General features: G+C 40.6%; 2 protein-coding genes, 1 long non-coding RNA gene and 2 other non-coding genes across 5 annotated transcripts; 1 reads left to right on the top strand and 4 right to left on the bottom strand.

Moving 5' to 3' along the window:
* Positions 1-33: 33 nt before the first annotated feature.
* On the bottom strand, positions 34-2,659 carry LOC113035954 (uncharacterized). The gene is made up of 4 exons (XR_003274408.2): positions 2,439-2,659; positions 2,057-2,173; positions 393-460; positions 34-166 (listed from the first exon to the last, which is right to left on the bottom strand). It is a non-coding gene; the product is annotated as an uncharacterized LOC113035954 (long non-coding RNA).
* LOC113037071 (small nucleolar RNA SNORA15) lies at positions 228-364 on the bottom strand. Its single transcript, XR_003274570.1, has one exon. It is a non-coding gene; the product is annotated as a small nucleolar RNA SNORA15 (small nucleolar RNA).
* Positions 621-758, bottom strand: LOC113037070 (small nucleolar RNA SNORA15). The gene has a single exon (XR_003274569.1). It is a non-coding gene; the product is annotated as a small nucleolar RNA SNORA15 (small nucleolar RNA).
* Positions 2,660-4,722: 2,063 nt separating the features above from the next.
* Positions 4,723-8,432, top strand: psph (phosphoserine phosphatase). The gene is made up of 6 exons (XM_026192460.2): positions 4,723-4,878; positions 5,547-5,690; positions 5,772-5,906; positions 7,359-7,504; positions 7,676-7,824; positions 7,902-8,432. The coding sequence occupies exons 1-6, from the start codon at positions 4,835-4,837 to the stop codon at positions 8,010-8,012; spliced, it is 729 nt and encodes a 242-aa protein (XP_026048245.1). The 5' UTR covers positions 4,723-4,834; the 3' UTR covers positions 8,013-8,432.
* A 1-nt stretch (position 8,433) lies between these two features.
* LOC113036247 (protein NipSnap homolog 2-like) lies at positions 8,434-15,996 on the bottom strand. The gene is made up of 10 exons (XM_080288484.1): positions 15,838-15,996; positions 15,166-15,305; positions 15,030-15,075; positions 14,676-14,770; positions 14,262-14,332; positions 14,040-14,180; positions 12,895-12,926; positions 11,561-11,655; positions 9,618-9,701; positions 8,434-9,499 (listed from the first exon to the last, which is right to left on the bottom strand). Exons 1-10 carry the CDS (start codon positions 15,927-15,929, stop codon positions 9,435-9,437), a joined length of 861 nt encoding a protein of 286 aa, XP_080144610.1. The 5' UTR covers positions 15,930-15,996; the 3' UTR covers positions 8,434-9,434.
* Positions 15,997-16,673: the final 677 nt, after the last annotated feature.

Here is a 16,673-nt window from a genome sequence, read left to right on the forward strand (position 1 = left end):
AGTAGAACACTGACACACACAGACAAAAAATAATTACAATTTTAAAGTTTATTATCAACAGAGTGAGATGCACATCAAAAAAAAAAACATCACAGGTTGACCGACTTCAGACAGATTTGAGTGTGTTGACCGTTGTCCCCACAGTCTTGCTTTGGAAGCTTTCATCCTGCAGAATTTAGAAAAACAGAATAAATCAATATGAAACCATCAGGAATAGCCAAATGTGTGTTTGTACTCATTCCCACGCAGCTGGATGAGCTTGAGGAAGGCACTCATCCACTAATTTAGTGGAAATGAGACGTGGCTGTTGCATGGTGTCTGACTGTATCCAGCACAGAGCAGCTGGACCAGAATTCGCCCATGCCTTTAAGTTAACAAGTCTAATAACATACCATCCTCGGGAAGTTCCCCAGAGGCTGGCGACAGGTCGAGCTGCACTTCATGTAAATGTTTAGACACGCTGAAACAGAAGGAGAACCGAAGCTATGAGATAAATCTGAGCTAATAAAACAGGAAACAAGCCAACAGCACAGAGCATCAACAGGGAGGAAGACAGCAAGCAATGTTGAGCAACAGATCATTAATATACCGGCTGAATCGCTTTGAAGGAACGAGGCCGTTGATGTATTCACTCTGACGTAAGAATGAGAAGCACAATGAGCACCCTCATCCTGCTGAGTCAGTTTGTGAAAGCATTCATGTCGCATGGTGTCTGACTGTATTTACTACATCCAGAGCAAAACAGAATTCAGCCATGCATTCAAAATTCAAGCTGTAATTTTATTTATAGAGTACATTTCACTACACTCAAGCTTTCGGCTGTTCCCTTGGCAAAGGAGTCACGGCAGAGGGTAGCTTTGCATGTTTGATATCCAGATCCCCTTCCTGATACAACCCCTAGAGGGAAATTCATTTCCAGATGGAATCGAATCAATGACCTTTCACTTGACAAGTGAATGGGTAGAAGATAAAAACATAAAAAGGTATGTAGGTTTAAAATGAAAACTGCAAAATAAAACTTACTACAAAGTAGTAAAACACCAGTTCACACTTATGAGCCGAGTTCTGGGAGAATAAAAGGTTTTGAGCCTGTTTGTAACTGATCTCAGGTCAGCAGGTGGCTCGTTCCAAAGATCAGGAGCACTAGCAGCTGAAAAGCACCCTCGGCACAATATTTTTCACTGCCTTTTTCCAACAACACCTCCTCGGCTCCACTCCATTCTACTCTGTTTTAGTCACTGTGTAGTAATTTCCCTCGTTTCCCCTTCAAAAATGGTGAGTTTGAGTCTTATGAAAGAGTTGCTCTCATGACTTACCCTGGCCAAGAAAACAAAAACAACCTGGTACCAGGTACTACCACTTAATGGAAAACGCTTAAAACCAAGTTGAGCTGAGTAGATGCTAGTGAAAAGAGGAATTACATGCATTTCTGGGGACAATTAAACATCTGCATGATGATCTGAGAGGTCAGACTATGTTATAGACACTGACCTAGTCAGATAAATACTGGGGAGGTCAAACCACTCAGTGCTTTGTCAACTAATAGAAGGATGATAAAAGAAGGATGATAGAGCATTACAGCAGTCCAAACTGCTTGAGATTAACGCAGTGGTTCAACTCAAACAACTACCCACTGTGGTGACCGCTTATGAATAAGGGACCAGCTGAAAGTAACTTTCCATTCAGAATATTCAGTACGAAACAACATCTCCATAGACACTCTGAATAAAAGCCACATAAAGTGTAGTGATGGAACAGACTGGGATAAGTGGCGCGATATGGCAGCCTCGCTTCTGTCAGTCTGCCCCAGGGCAGCTGTGGCTACAACAGTAGCTGCCTCCACCAGTGTATGAATGTGAGAGTGAATGAATAGTGGTATTGTAAAGCGCTTTGGGTGCCTTGAAAAGCGCTATATAAATCCAATCCATTATTATAAGTGGAATACTTTTTTTTTTTGCGCTTGGGAACACACTTACCCTGGTTATATCCTGAAAAGACACGTGGTTTTGCTTTGGCATTAACTAACTCAGTCACTTCCCCTGTGTTTCATTTGTACCTTATAGTATATTAAGAACCGTGTGCATCTGCCGGTCGCTTCAGCCACATGGAGATCTGCGTGTTTCAGGATGGGAGCTCCCGCATGATTACTCCGGATATCACCTCCAGTACCACCCTGTGCAACAAGCAACGACGACAAAGCACAAATAAACACAAATGCACATCCTGCACAGGATTCCACCTTTAAGCTGTCAGGTAACACCTTAGTTACCTAGTTACAACCTATGAGAGTGTTCTTACAGCATGGTGGCGTTACGGAAAATAAGTAAATTAATTCACAAGTGAACACAATTTACACAAATTATCGGGTCCACCACGTGTGCATGGAAACACGTGCCGTTAACTAAATACCTTCAACCTGAATGGGGGGGAAAAATCACCTGCGTCACGCTACAGCCTCATATTTTAACCTTCGTTTCTTCAAGAACGTTTTCCATTCACAAAACTCCACGGTGACTTCTACATGATGTCTATAAGGCCACATCTTCAGCAGACCAAAGTACGTCCGGATAAACCACGCTAAAGACTTTTCCTCTTCTTTTCCCTCCAGTTTGTGGCGGGTGAAACAGAAACAGCTCGGCGTGCACCAGCGCCCCCTTCTGGATGGGGGGTTAACTGGAGCACATATTAAATCAGAGCGTCACAGTTTCTTTAAAGAATCTGACTCATAGATAAAGCCTTTAGATTGAATTTTACACAGGTTGAACTGTCTTTTTAATTTCGCGCCTCTTTAACAGCTCTGTGTGCCTCTTGTTGCTTCTTATTAACCTTTATGGTTGTTTTTCTTCTTCTTTGCTTATTGTAGGAGCTTTTTGCTTACCTTTCTTCAGTCATTTTTCATTTTCACAGGAGCTAATATCCAGGAACGTTTCCAGGGATAAAATGTTGAGAATTCTTTATATCTTTGTGTTGTTTTCACACCTACTTTGTGTTATTTAAAAAATGTTTTAAATGTCAATGTTAATTTTTTTTTATATTTTTGATTTATTTATTTAACACATTTTATTTCATGTAAACTTAATTGGTAATGATGACAGATAAAAACATCAAAACCTATTTAGATCTACAACACCTAAAGGCAACACACACACATTGTTTTCATTGTTCTATAACTTATTTGGGCTTTTACATTGCATGTCATAGGTTGGTCTGACTTCCCTGTATGTTCCCTGTATGTTTATATTGTTTGTGTCATTCAAAAAATTAACTGAATATTATGAATTTTGGTATATGTTCATGCAAAATGCCCAAATAATCAATCAATCTAGTAATCAAGCTGTATTTTGCCAAGATAATTGTTTAAAGTAAATTCATATTCATCTTCAAATGCACACAGTGGACTCAGCAAATGGTGATCAGATCATATGTGCATTATTTTTCCTGCTTTTTGTATGTAAAAACATATTTTTGCAAACACACAGCAAATTATACCCATTAAGAGTATAACAGTGTAGAATAAATTATGACATTTATTTTATGTACAGAGTACAGATATGAAATACCTTAATGGTAATAACTTGTGCTCAGAGTTTGTATATTTGATGTTTTATTTATTTAGTTTTCATAGTTTTATTTCTTTTATAATAATGTTTGGTCTTTGTCTGGGACCAGGGTCAAGAAGTTTAAGAACAGGTGAAAAAACACCTGACACACTCAGAGATATTCAAATCTAAATAGTAAATAGGGGGAAATATGGCGACAGTGGGAGTTTCAATGTATATTTTTACTTTTATTAAAAAGTAAATGTGTACTTCATGCTGTTTTTACACAGACGAAACTGACTAAACCTAAAACTGGGTGGTTAAGCCTGATGTGGCAGCATGGTTATGTGCTCAAATTGTGGTCATAAATATTTTGTACTTGTAAATCAGAATGCGTATATTTGTGCATCTGTAGATAAGAATTTGTGTGTGCGTAAAAAAGATTTGTGTGTGTAAAAAGAATTTGTGTGTGCGTAAAAAAGATTTGTGTGTGTAAAAATATTTCCCCAATTACAAATTATTTTTGTTAAGGCCTGGTTACAGATACAAAGCAAAAAAATTGTTAGTTAAATTTGTGATTGTCATGACATTGACCATTCGGCTGAAAGGAAGAAAAATCGGGTCAAAGTTCGTACTTGTAAGTTGAAACTTGAGTGCAGAGTTTCACACGTATTTTTTTTGTTTGCTTTGTATCTGTAACCAGACCTTAACAAGAATTAGTAACTTGTGTAAATATTTTTACACACACAAATCTTTTTTACGCACACACAAATTCTTATCTACAGATGCACAAATATACGCATTCTGATTTACAAAACTGATTTACAAGTACAAAATATTTATAACCACAATTTGAGCCCATATTTTTTCTTAAATCTAGCTTCATAGACAGTGTCACATCTGTGCCTGATTTTGAGAGCAGGGTTCCATGATGTTAATTAGCCTTTATATGTTTAGTGTTTCATGTCCTCTTAAAAGTTGGTGTCTTGCAAATTTTGGAGGTTTGTTTGTGTCTCTTTTTCATAATTTTCTCTCTTTTGTAGTTGTTACATATCTTAGTGGCCATTTGAAGCCGATGTGACTTAATGTTATTGTTTTACTTCGTTTTTGTCTCTTTTCAATCGCTTCCTTTCGCCTTTGCGCTCGTTATTTATGGTAGTTGTTTTTCTCCCTCTTTCGCCGCTGGTGTCGTCATGTGATGTAGTGGGCGGGCCCTAATCGGCTTCTCTCTGATTGGCCCACCATTCAGTGCTTTTCTTCCTCGTCCACGAGCCGACCGAGAGCTGTCGGCTTTTATGCTGAAGCTGCTGTTCGTGCCTTATCGTCGCTGCACTCGCCGGTAAGTACTACAGGACTGTCCTAATGTTTTTAAGTATTTTTTTCCTGCCTGGTGCTGTCTCTCGAGTTGTCGGCAGTTGAGCAGCGTTCAAATCAGCTGCACCGGACAGATAACAGCCCGCTTATTCTCAACGTACAGCCGTGATATATCGTCATTTTCATGACTATATGTCTGTCACTTTATATCAAAGTGACAGATACGAACCGTTAGGCCCAGTTTCAGTGTCTTCACGTTTGTTGTTGGTTATGCTGCCCCTCAGTAGTGACCCTCTGGGTGACGCAATACGCGCAGAGTATGTCCATCCCGGGCCTCTCCTATGGTTTGTTTAAGCACACTGCTTTTTGTAACGCACTTTGGCACACATCATCGGCTGGGAGGTGATCCCCGTCGATTGCACATAGGTATTTGAGTGAATAGATGCGTTTGCTGCTCCACTGGATGAAAGACATCCTTTCTATACAAGACTTAGTGCATTAGTGAAATCAGGCAGCCGCTGGCCAAAATCACAGACCTCACGTTGAATCAACAAATGCAGCACGGGACCCTGCTGATGACAATTACACCCTCCCCCCAACACACACACACATACACACACACACACAGTGTGCATCTGCAGCAGTGAAATTTGTTTCACCAGACTGCATCTTTTTTTTAATGTAATTTCCCAGCATGATGACAACGCTGTCGCAGACAAAGGAGCTCTTCAGGAGAGCTGAAGCTGTCTGCTTTGATGTGGACAGCACAGTAATCAAGGAAGAAGGCATTGATGAACTCGCCAAATTCTGTGGTGTGGGGGATGCAGTCACTGAAATGTAGGTGGATTTTTATTTTTTTTTAATGGATTTGTTGTGGGTGTTTAGAACAAACAAAAATGTGTTACTTGGACGTTTCAGGACACGCAAAGCCATGGGCGGCTCAATGACCTTCAAAAAGGCCCTGACTGAGCGTCTTTCCATCATCCGATGTTCCAGAGAACAAGTCAACAAGCTGATAACAGACCACCCACCTCAGCTTACTCCAGGTGTCAGGTGAATTAATGTAGAAATAACTGACCTCTTTAGGTAGATGTTGTCCTCCACATTATAATAATAACTTATATGAATGCATGGTTGAAAACTATTGCCAAAAACAAATAGGAGTCGGCTGAAAATGCAGAAAGCAAAACCTTCAGAGTGTGAATCACAAACCAGCTGTAATGTGTGCATACAAACACAAAATTTCTCACACACACACAGACAGACACAGACCCTGTGAAACACAAAATTTCTCACACACAAGACAGACACAGACCCTGTGAAATACTGCTGCTGACCTTTCTTCCTGAATCACAACGTTTCCGTCCAGCTGACCAACATCAGGTCAGGTAAACAAACAAAATGTTTGCACCTGATGAAGTTCAGTTGGACGGAAATGTTGTGATTCAATAAAATAGTGGTAAACAAGTTGGTTCTGGAGTGCTGCCTTAAAAAACCCAAACAAAATATATCTGCAGTTCTAGCGATGTGAACGACACTTGGGATCAAGAATAGAAACATTTGTCTGCTTCATCAAGTGAGCGCATGTACACTTCTGTGAGTTTGCAGTAGATTTTGTGCCACTGTAACTTTACTGCACACTCTCTTTTGGTTGCATTAGTAAGATATGCACATCCAAATGATCAGAGAAAATTTTGCACTTCCAAAAGATTTTCAAACTTTAAACACATAACCTGCTCTGGACGTGGTCAGTATGTTCAGCATAAGATGCTATGTTGATCTAGAGAAAGAGAGTCACCTTCCTGACACAGAAAACTCTGACTTTAAGCGCTAAGCTAGCCTAACCCATTAACCGCTCACCTCATAGTTTATCTCTCTGGCCTGACACTGAAAAATAATTGCCCTGTGCTTAAATGAACAATGTGGTGAATCAGGCCCTGAAATCTTGTATCCAACAAGAATGGAAAAGACTTTTGTCTGTCCACAGTAATCACTACTGGTTAATCAGTCCTAAAAGTCTACAATCAACTTGTGCTTGAGATCACATTTGGTCACATTTTCCAGGCAACAATCTGTGAACTGAGAGCTGGATAAGCTACCACGCTCTGGTTTTACTTTGTATCCATTTTATTTTTTGATTAGTTTTTACCTTATTAAGTCATGTGTTTGGTCATATTTGTATTGGATTTCACTGAGCCACATACCGTTCTCCTTATTTCAACAGTCTGTAATTTGTTTGTGTTCAACTCCTGTAACAAAGGAAAACAAAGGAAAAATTTCCCAGCATTGGGATAAATAAAGTGCATCTTGTGTTATTTCATTTTGCAGTAAAGTGGCAAAGCCGTGTCTCCTGGAAATTGTTCTTTCTTCTTCTACATTATTGCATTTTTGTAATTAAATTTTAGGAAACTTCACACGGCACAGGGCAGCAGAATAACTCATTGCATGTGAATGTCAAAAAACATTTTCTTCTGAGTGTTGATGTTTTTCCATTTCTTTGTCCAGGGAGCTCGTGGACCGTCTGCATGAGCTCAACATAAAGGTGTTCCTCATTTCAGGTGGCTTCCGCTGCATTGTTGAACACGTGGCCACTCAGCTAAACATCCCTTTGAATCACGTTTACGCCAACCGGCTCAAATTCTACTTCAACGGTAAGAGCCAGCGGCGGGCTGTTTGTGATGTTCTTCTGTTCTCACATGAGTGGAAGTCCAGGCTAAACCCTTTGAGTGGATCATTGAATATACACAACAGACCCTTAGGTTTAATCTAAGTCAGGTCTTTTGACTGGTTAAATTAAATTTAATAAAAATATCATCTTCCAGGAGAGTACGCTGGTTTTGATGAGAGTCAGCCCACAGCTGAGAGCGGAGGAAAGGGGAAGGTCATCAGCATGCTGAAGGAACAGTACGGCTATGAGACTGTGGTGATGATCGGAGATGGTGCCACTGATCTTGAGGCCTGCCCTCCAGCTGTAAGTGTCGCCGTTTGCCAGTGTAAAAAGCGATTACAGTGTGATTACAGTATTTCACCCTTTTATTTTGTCTTCAGAGCGCTTTCATTGGATTTGGCGGGAATGTCGTCAGGCCGCAGGTCAAGGAGAGGTCTTCGTGGTATGTGACGAGTTTTGGGGAGCTACTGAAAGAACTGGAGAAGATTTAAAGGTGCTCAAAGATTAGTTTATGATTTTTAACACGTTATACTTGCACCTAAGGGTGTGCCACTGGTAGATTTTACCAAGTGGACATTTTTCCTTAGACCTTGATAGATTTTTATATTAAATCAAATGTTTATACTAGTGGGAGCAATCGTAACTTTAATAGCTATGTTGCCCTTTTTTATACTACAAGGTACTAAAACACTACATGGAAGACAATCTTAAAAAGATTATTTTAGTGTTTTTGCAGTTTACATGAAAGCTTTTAGGTGGACTAGAACGACTCATTTGTATTATGGCACGTGCAATGAGAAGTGAAAGTATTTTTAATCGGGTTTCTGTTCTGTAAGAGCTGTAAGCAGACCTGTCAGTGACAGTGTAGTGACTCAAGTCAGAAAAACACAGCATTAAAAGATGAGTGTCCACTTCGCTGTTTGAATGACTTTAATCTGTGTTCTTGTCCTTGTCTCTACATTGTTCCCTCTGAACAGAAACACCAGATCAACATGCTTCCTTTAACAATAAAAACCGTTACGGTATAAAGCAGCGTGACTGTGATCACCTGCGTACCAAATTCACTCAGTCACTGATATGCAGAACACCTGTTTTAACTGATTTGTGCCTCGTTAAGATACGTTGGATAAAAACGGACTTTAAAACCACGCATGCCGTCCTGAGAAAAAGAAAAACTGTAAGCCATAGTTACAAACACAGCACCACTAAACATTAATGTTACCAGGAAATGTAGGGACATCCACGAAAAGCAACCAAAAGGAGTAAAACAATGATTCATAATACACATCAAATATAAAATTATGGTATCTGCATTTCACACACTTATGATTTTGAAAGAAATATAGTTTCTATTCATACAAGGGATCTCTTTTCAGTCTGAAATGGCATGGCTTTTACATCAAAGTTTCTCAGCACACTAAAAACATGATGTACTTTAAAGTTACATTAAATAAATAAATAGCTCCTGCAGCGAGCTTCAGCAGTACTATTTTTAATCTAGCTGTTCCCACACTTTAACGCCATACAGCTGCTCCTTTTGATTTTTCCTGTCAAGTAACTTTGGTTGGCTCTAACCTTGGAAATGAAATCTCTCCATGGACCAATTTTGATGTGGCACCACATTTCAGACATAAACACATCTACATATTTTAACACTCCCTCCCAAACCTGAACTCACACAGAAAATACTGCGTGTCTTAAAAGTGGCGTGGAGCCTTTCAGTAACTATTTGAACTGCAGATAAATTTCAGAGACCCGACTCGATCCAAGCGACATCCTTCAGTAATAAAACAGACGTTAACAAAAAGAGAATGGACGTTGTTTGGCAGCACTGACAAAGATTGAACCCATGATGCTGATGTAACATTCAAAGGAGGTGCCGCTCGATGTCAGCTTCCAGCTGGCTTTTCATTTTACTGCAGCGGCGAAGCCTTTGTGGGAATCATGATCCTTGAGTCCATGTGCTGAATGAGTGGGACTGGGAAAAGATGAGTTTAAAAACCTTTGAGGCTCAGAAAGTGACAAACTCAACAAAAAACTTTGTAAAGTTTTCAGTCGCACAGCTTTGAGTTTACAAAAAGACTTATTGTGCTCACCTGTGTAATACACCACCTCGTGCCAGCCTTCCTGCTGCCACACAGCATTCCTCGTGTCTTCTCGGGACTGAAGGTCCTTGTAAGCTGTAATTAACAAATCACTGCATTATAATGCTGCAGTATAAGTACATGATTTTAAGTTAAGACTTAATCTGGTAACTTTGTAATGATCAAATTAATCACGGAAGACATTTTTAGGACACGTGCATCTGTAAAGACAAGCTAACAAATGTTTCCTCATGTTTGAGCTCCACTTTGCTCTCCACCAACTTTCAAGCTCCTGATGGCTCCACTTGTTTTTTTGTTTTTACCTGCTAGTTGCTAAATTTTGCTTAATTTACGGAACAGTGATTGTGCGGGTTTGCTGAGAGGCAGTTTCAGCCACTAAACGTGCTCCTGTGCAGTCCTCCAAAATCTCAACCACATTTGTGCTTCTCCCAGGAATGGGAGAAAACCCAATCAAAGACAAAATACAGCATGAGAAGCACAGACTGTGGCTGCAGCAGAAACTTTCAATGCTTTGAACACTCAGTTTCACTTCAGCTCTTTGCTCTCCTTGATGGATGACTGACAGACCAACAACAGCACAAGCAGGAGTAGACAGACCAGTCATACCACATATTTTGTTTGCTTCCCCCATCTGTTAACAGACAAAGTCTTGCAGGTGGAGGGAGAGTCTGAAGCTGACAATATGCTGCCACCTCTCAACCATAATTTCCTTGTTAGGCTGTGGGGTTGTGCTGATGATGTCAGGGATAGATGGTGGTCAATTTTAAGGTGATTTTTATCTAATTTCCCTGCGGATTCATTGTTCTGCGATTAATAACAAATTCAACCTGCCAGGCCACGGTTTCATGTCACTCCTCCACACATAACTCACACTTGCAACACAGACCTCTGTGCACATTTAAGTTAATGTGTATGTGTGCGAATTGCGTTTGCTGTTCCATCATATTCATCATCCAATGGGAGAAAACAGGAGGCTGGATTTACAGAGATCCTAACATTGTCTTGTCTATGTGTGCTGAGGCAGAGTGAAGAAAGCAGGATAAACAGGTGAAATATTTTACACAGGAAAAAACCCAAACTAGATTATGTAGAACTGTAGGTCAATTCAGTTCAACTTTATTTATATAGCATGATCTCCATGTCCTCCACACACAGCTGAGTTTTTCACCAACAAAAATGTCAGATGGGGAAAAGTTTCCTATTTTGACCCAATCAGTAAATGTTGTATGTTAACAGGCAAGCATTTCTTCATGATGGAAGTGAGAAAAACTAATGTAGGCTACCTGTTTCTCTTTCACCCATGCACATTTTTTTTGTGCATATAAGTTATGGAGGGTAGACAGCGATGCCTCGGGGTGGGCAACAGGACTATCAAGAAAATCGCCTCATCCCTAGTGTACAGAGGGCCGTCTCTCCCTCACAGCTGTATGCTCATTCTTGAGAACAGTGAGACCGTTTTAATAGATTTGTTGTAGTTTTGGTCCGCTTTGGTCTGAGTGACGTAAATTATGTGAGAGGTGAGCGCGAAGCTCTGACTTCACATCACAACGAACCAAGTTTGCACACTCCCTTCAAGCAGACTTCAAAGCAGTTTTCACAGGAATGACTATTTGCTCGTGATTAAAGCTCTCTGGAGAGCTGGGTGTACTGCAAATTGGGATGATAATTACCTCAGTTAACATTGCACACATTTATCTATCAATTACACGCCTCAGGAGACAATCTCACATTGCCTGTTTTGACCAAACAGCCCAAAAATCCAAATATATTAACTCTATAATAACAAAGAAAAGCAGAAAATCTGGAACATGACATTTCTGGTATGTATATCCAAGATAAATTACTGTTAACTGTTGTTGATTTTCTGCGAAGCAACTAATGATTTCAACATTAGCGTAATTATCTAAAGTCAGCGTGGAAGTGTTTGAACGTACCCCAGAGGTGATGGACCATATAGAGGTTTCCAATCTGTGAGAAAAACCCTCCCACAGCTTCTCTGTTCTGCTGGCGGTATCGAACGGCTCTGGCCCTGCAGACAAAAGCACCTTTGGTCACAGCACAGGCCAAAAAAACCACAAAGGCTTCATCTGGCTTAACACCAGACCACCACAAACACAAACATGAAATATTTAACCAGCATTCAAAGGATTTCAACATCATCCCCGAATACCTCCTGATTAATTCACACGACTGGATTTTCTCAGCTAAAGCAGGATGGCAACCTGCTCCTTTAGCTGCGATTATAACTTCCAACATCACATCCGACCGCGAGACGTGACATCATCATGACTTACTGTACGCATGTTTATGAATCTAAAGACTGGCCAAGTCTTCGTGAAACGAGTGAGGAGAATGTTTTGAATCTATTACATTTTCCTCCCAAAGCAAACATAAACATATTCAAACCATAATCACTGTCTGGATAGAAAACTATGAAGCTCGAGTCTCATCAAACTGGTGAAATACGAAGCAGAAGTTTAAACCTTTAACCGCACAAATTATATTAAATAGCTTTACTGGCATTATCTGCAGGACTTTGGAGGTTTATTTAAAAAAAAAAGCTGGTTAAAGTGTGAATGAATACAAACATTAAGAATAAAAAAAAAAAAAAAAAAAAAAAAAGCTGTCACAGTGTGTTTTTTTTGCATTAAGGCTGATTTCCTAGCCATGATTACTGAAAAGCACAGGGAACAGGGGGAGATCAATCAATCATGTGTGCTTTTCTAGGAAAAGGCAAAGCATAAAGCTTCAAAGCAGAAAATCTTATGTCTAACTTAAAAATCAAATAATACCTGTAATAATATTTACATATAAAACTGCACACAGGCTAAGTTTGCAGGATAATGACAACTTTTCTTCTGAATATGTAATCCCAACCACTAATAACTAAAAGAAATAAAACTATGGTCAGACAGAAGAAATTTATCTGGAAAGCAAAGGCTTGTGCAGAAAGCTCAATCCTCAATTTAATCCATCACAATCTTCGCTGCTGCACCTACTGATAAATGCTGATCTGCTGGCTCTGTGAGTCCACACAGCGGCTCTTTCCAGGCTCACATTACTCAACTATTATATACACGTTTGTAGTGTACACACTGTTACACTAGCATTTGATTCTTGGCTTGAGGGAATGACAGCATAGCTTCAAACGTGGGGGTGTCTCTGTGGAATAGCTCTTATTAATGACAGTGTGATGAGGGAGCTTTCATGTAGTACAACTGTTCTGTAAGTACAGTTCAGTGAATCAAGTGAATTCAGGCTGCCTTACCAGTAATTACCCCACTCGATCATGGTTCCTGGCTGCGAGAGAGAAAACACAATATTCTTTATTAGATTTAAGCATATATATATATATATATATATATGTAATGGAGAACTTTCGAACTTCTTTCCAAAGTAAATATATTAATGTGAAAAAGAAAAAAAAAATGGCAAAGAGGTAGTAACACAGGTATTTTGTCAATGCGAACAACTACACCCGAGAGAGCGCCTTCAATCATTCTCTGGTGCATAAGACGACAAACGCCCTGCTGTTTCAAAGATGCAATCTCAGCCTGTGATGAGGGGATAATAGCGAGCATTCATCACATGTCACAGAGGGGTGCTGGTCTAGAGACAGTTTGATTTTTTCAATTATAAAAAGCATGACTTAATCCGCGGTGGATGGCGTGGTTTCGATTAAGCGTTTCTGCACGTTAGTGATCATCCCGTGATGGTTAGCACAACACTCGGGATGATCCTGAGTGTCGTGCTAACAGCTTGAGGGGAAAGAAGTAATTTAAGTCCACAGAAGGATGTCAGGATGGAGATCATCAGTTTTAAATGGGAAACATGAGGTAAGAAAAGGATGGATAGTTTAACAGCCAAGCCCGAGCTGCTGCAGTGAGATGTGGCAGCAGATAAACAATTGTGTTTTTACCAGAGAGTCTTTAAAGTCTGTCCATGGACAAAAGGTGTGATCATGAAGAGTGAATACTATCTGTCACCTTTTTTTTTTTTTTATAATAAATATAACCATGTAAGTTTAGGGAAGCTCTTCTAGTGCTGTGAACGGCTGCACAATTTCCTTAAGTGTAAACTAGGGAGCAATCACTTGAATACAAACTGACAGACAGGCAAAGTTTTAAAGTGTAATAAATGCAGAAAATGAGTAAAGAAAACCACCAGAATGAGACATTTGTTAAACTAGCAACTTGCTGATTTCATACACTGATAGTGCGTTTAGCTTTTAAGGCATCATTGTTAAACTTGGTGTAAGAAATCCTCACTGAATACAGTCATCTGTTTCAGTGTTTCTGTTTCAGTTGCATTTATGTGGCCCATTTTGGAGCTGTAGAACACATTCTGGAAATCAGACTTTAACACACCGAGCCCAGTCCTGACAACGATACAGGCTGCAGCTCAACCACTCACCCTGAGCTGGTAGGTCCTGAGCTCGTATACGTTTGGTCCCGTTCGGGGTACTGGCTCGTTCCAGAAGCTGAACTCCAGGAGGAGCTGATTCCTGCGGGACAACAGCATCTTTCCTCGCTCCTTCCTGTAGGCTGTGAAATCCTGGCAATGGACAGACATTAATCAGTGAGCTTACTCAGACTTATAATCCCCCGGGTAAAGCAAAGGGCCGTGTAGTAGTACCTTGTTCTGCCTGAGCTTGTTCATCACCTCAGTAAGAGCTGGGTATCCACCTCTGTAACGCCACAGATGCACTGGGGAGACAATTTGTCACAATTACAACATCACATCAAGTACAAACAGAAGGATCATCATGTAGCAGAGTAAAGATATCCAGATGTCCGGCTTTTAACGTCTGACATAACTACATCCATTTGTGGTTAGTGTAAATAAATACTGGGAGGGAAATTACTGTGGTGTAAACACTGCAACAAAAAAAATAAACACCTCCTGATCATTAGCTTGCAAGACAGCTAATGATTGATGCTGTACTTGCACGTGAATATGCGGTGTAACACGCATGCTGATTGCAAACTGTGCGGATCGCAGCGCTGTTATACCGCAGATGTCTGTGTGTGTTGATATTAGTAATCCTACCAGCCTGGTCTTGTTCTCCATACCAGGTATTCCAGGTTCCCACCAGCTCACAGGGGTAGTACTTATCAGCGTGGATGGAGGGCAACACATCCTCACTGTGGCAAACGAGAAGCCAAATAATTAAATGCAGTACGACCAGCATGTGTTGTGCTTAAAGTCCATGGGTTCCAGTCATCTTAGGTATGAGCATGTCTGGTTTGTGGAGGACAGAAGTCATACCAGCCCATACATCATCTTACAGGAATAGACTGGATAATTTTTTACACGAAGTGTCCAGTCCTTGATCCTCCTCCCACTTATGGTAAAGCTTCCTCTGCACTAAAGGTTCACAACATCAAATGACAAAGCACTCACCAGAGTTTGTTGTATGCATCCAGGCACTCTGGCTTGACGTTATGGACTGAAACAAAAGTTTAAATGAGAAAAAAAGTCTCATTACTAAAGGTCAAAATGTTGTTAATGTAATGCGGGGACCCTAAAGGCAACTTACACTGAATCTTATAGAGGTTACTCTCCTCATTTTTGGTCAGTAGGGTGGAGTGTGCATCTTTTCTGGGATCAACTTTCCTCACAAACAGTGACTTGAACCAGCTGTCCTCTCTATTTCTACAGCTGGAAGTTGCAAACCCCCTGCAAACACAGGCCACCATGAAAAAGAAACACACGGACACTGCAACGACTTCGGAATGACTGACTTCCTAGTCTATATGTACATGCACAGCCACGTAGTATCTGTTTTAGGGGCTTTGGTGCGGTTGTTCAGTTGAAAATGTCAGACCCTCTGATGCACACGGTGATCAGTGCATCTGCATGCTATCTGTAAGTCATGCAATTTTTACAAGGTAGCAATATAAACTGTCAAATTGACCTTGAGCGTTTTAGATGCTTACTGTCAAACGTTGACAGAAACTATTGCTCTTTTGAGTTTCCCAACAGTGACAGAAGCGTTAGTCTTAAATATCACGTACTAAATAAACGCACATAAGCTGAAGCTCCTGGTTAAGTTCAAGCTGAAAGGCCACAGTGGGCTGGCTAGCAGTCACTGGGCTAGCTTTACCGGGCTACTCGTAGCCACCAACAGATCCCCACTGAAAACACTACACAGCTAACACAGGAAGCTACAGAGATGACTGTTGAACATTCACGATGAAGACTGCCCCACCTGCCCCACACCGCGAGCTGTCCGGCCGAGTGGGCCCCGCTTTTAGCCCGACCCAAACCACCGCTGACTCTCTGAAGGACTCCAGTCGCCATCTTCAACTGTGCTAATGCTCCGCGGAGCAGTGGCTGGTACCGCGCCTCACCACCAGGTGGCAGCAGAGCAGCACATCCACACATTCCCTCTATGTGTGTCTGCAGGGACCAGAACATGCTGGGCACTGAGCATACTGAGGAATGCAAAGGATACCCGGATCAACTAATTACAGACCCCTGGGTACAAATCTTTGAGAGGCTCCAGCAAACTTTGATTTTTCATAAAGATTTCGACATATGTGTGCAAAATGATTTCTAATCATTAAGGAGAGGACTGCGTCTCACTGGGAAATAAAAAAAAAGACCATTATAACTTCCTTAGGTGTTAAAAGGCTTAACAAATGAAAAAAAAACAACAACAACATTCCTTTGGAAATAGTCAGGTACAAGGACTGGACTGAAAATGAGTGAAAATGCAGCCAATGTCCAAAAAACCTGAAGAACTATTGCTCAAGACCACTTTAAAGATTACAGGAAAGTCTGGCTCCTTGCAAGTAAAACAGGAGTCTCTCAGGAGGAGTCTTGTATCAGTGCTTCCAATTTTTATGCTGCATGGATGGGCCACCAAGTGTGGACCCCTGGGCTCTTACCCAGAATGCCCATTGGATAATCCAGCCCACAGAGATATGAACTTGCAGACAGTAAACGTAAACTTATAAAGTTTTATATGGTAATAGTATTTATTGACAATGAGTATGTTTGCATGTACATTAGTATTTGACTTTTTCAATTTATGGGGTTATT

This window comes from Astatotilapia calliptera, chromosome 14, assembly GCF_964374335.1.
Source record: "Astatotilapia calliptera chromosome 14, fAstCal68.1, whole genome shotgun sequence".
Classification (NCBI taxonomy): Eukaryota; Metazoa; Chordata; class Actinopteri; order Cichliformes; family Cichlidae; genus Astatotilapia; species Astatotilapia calliptera.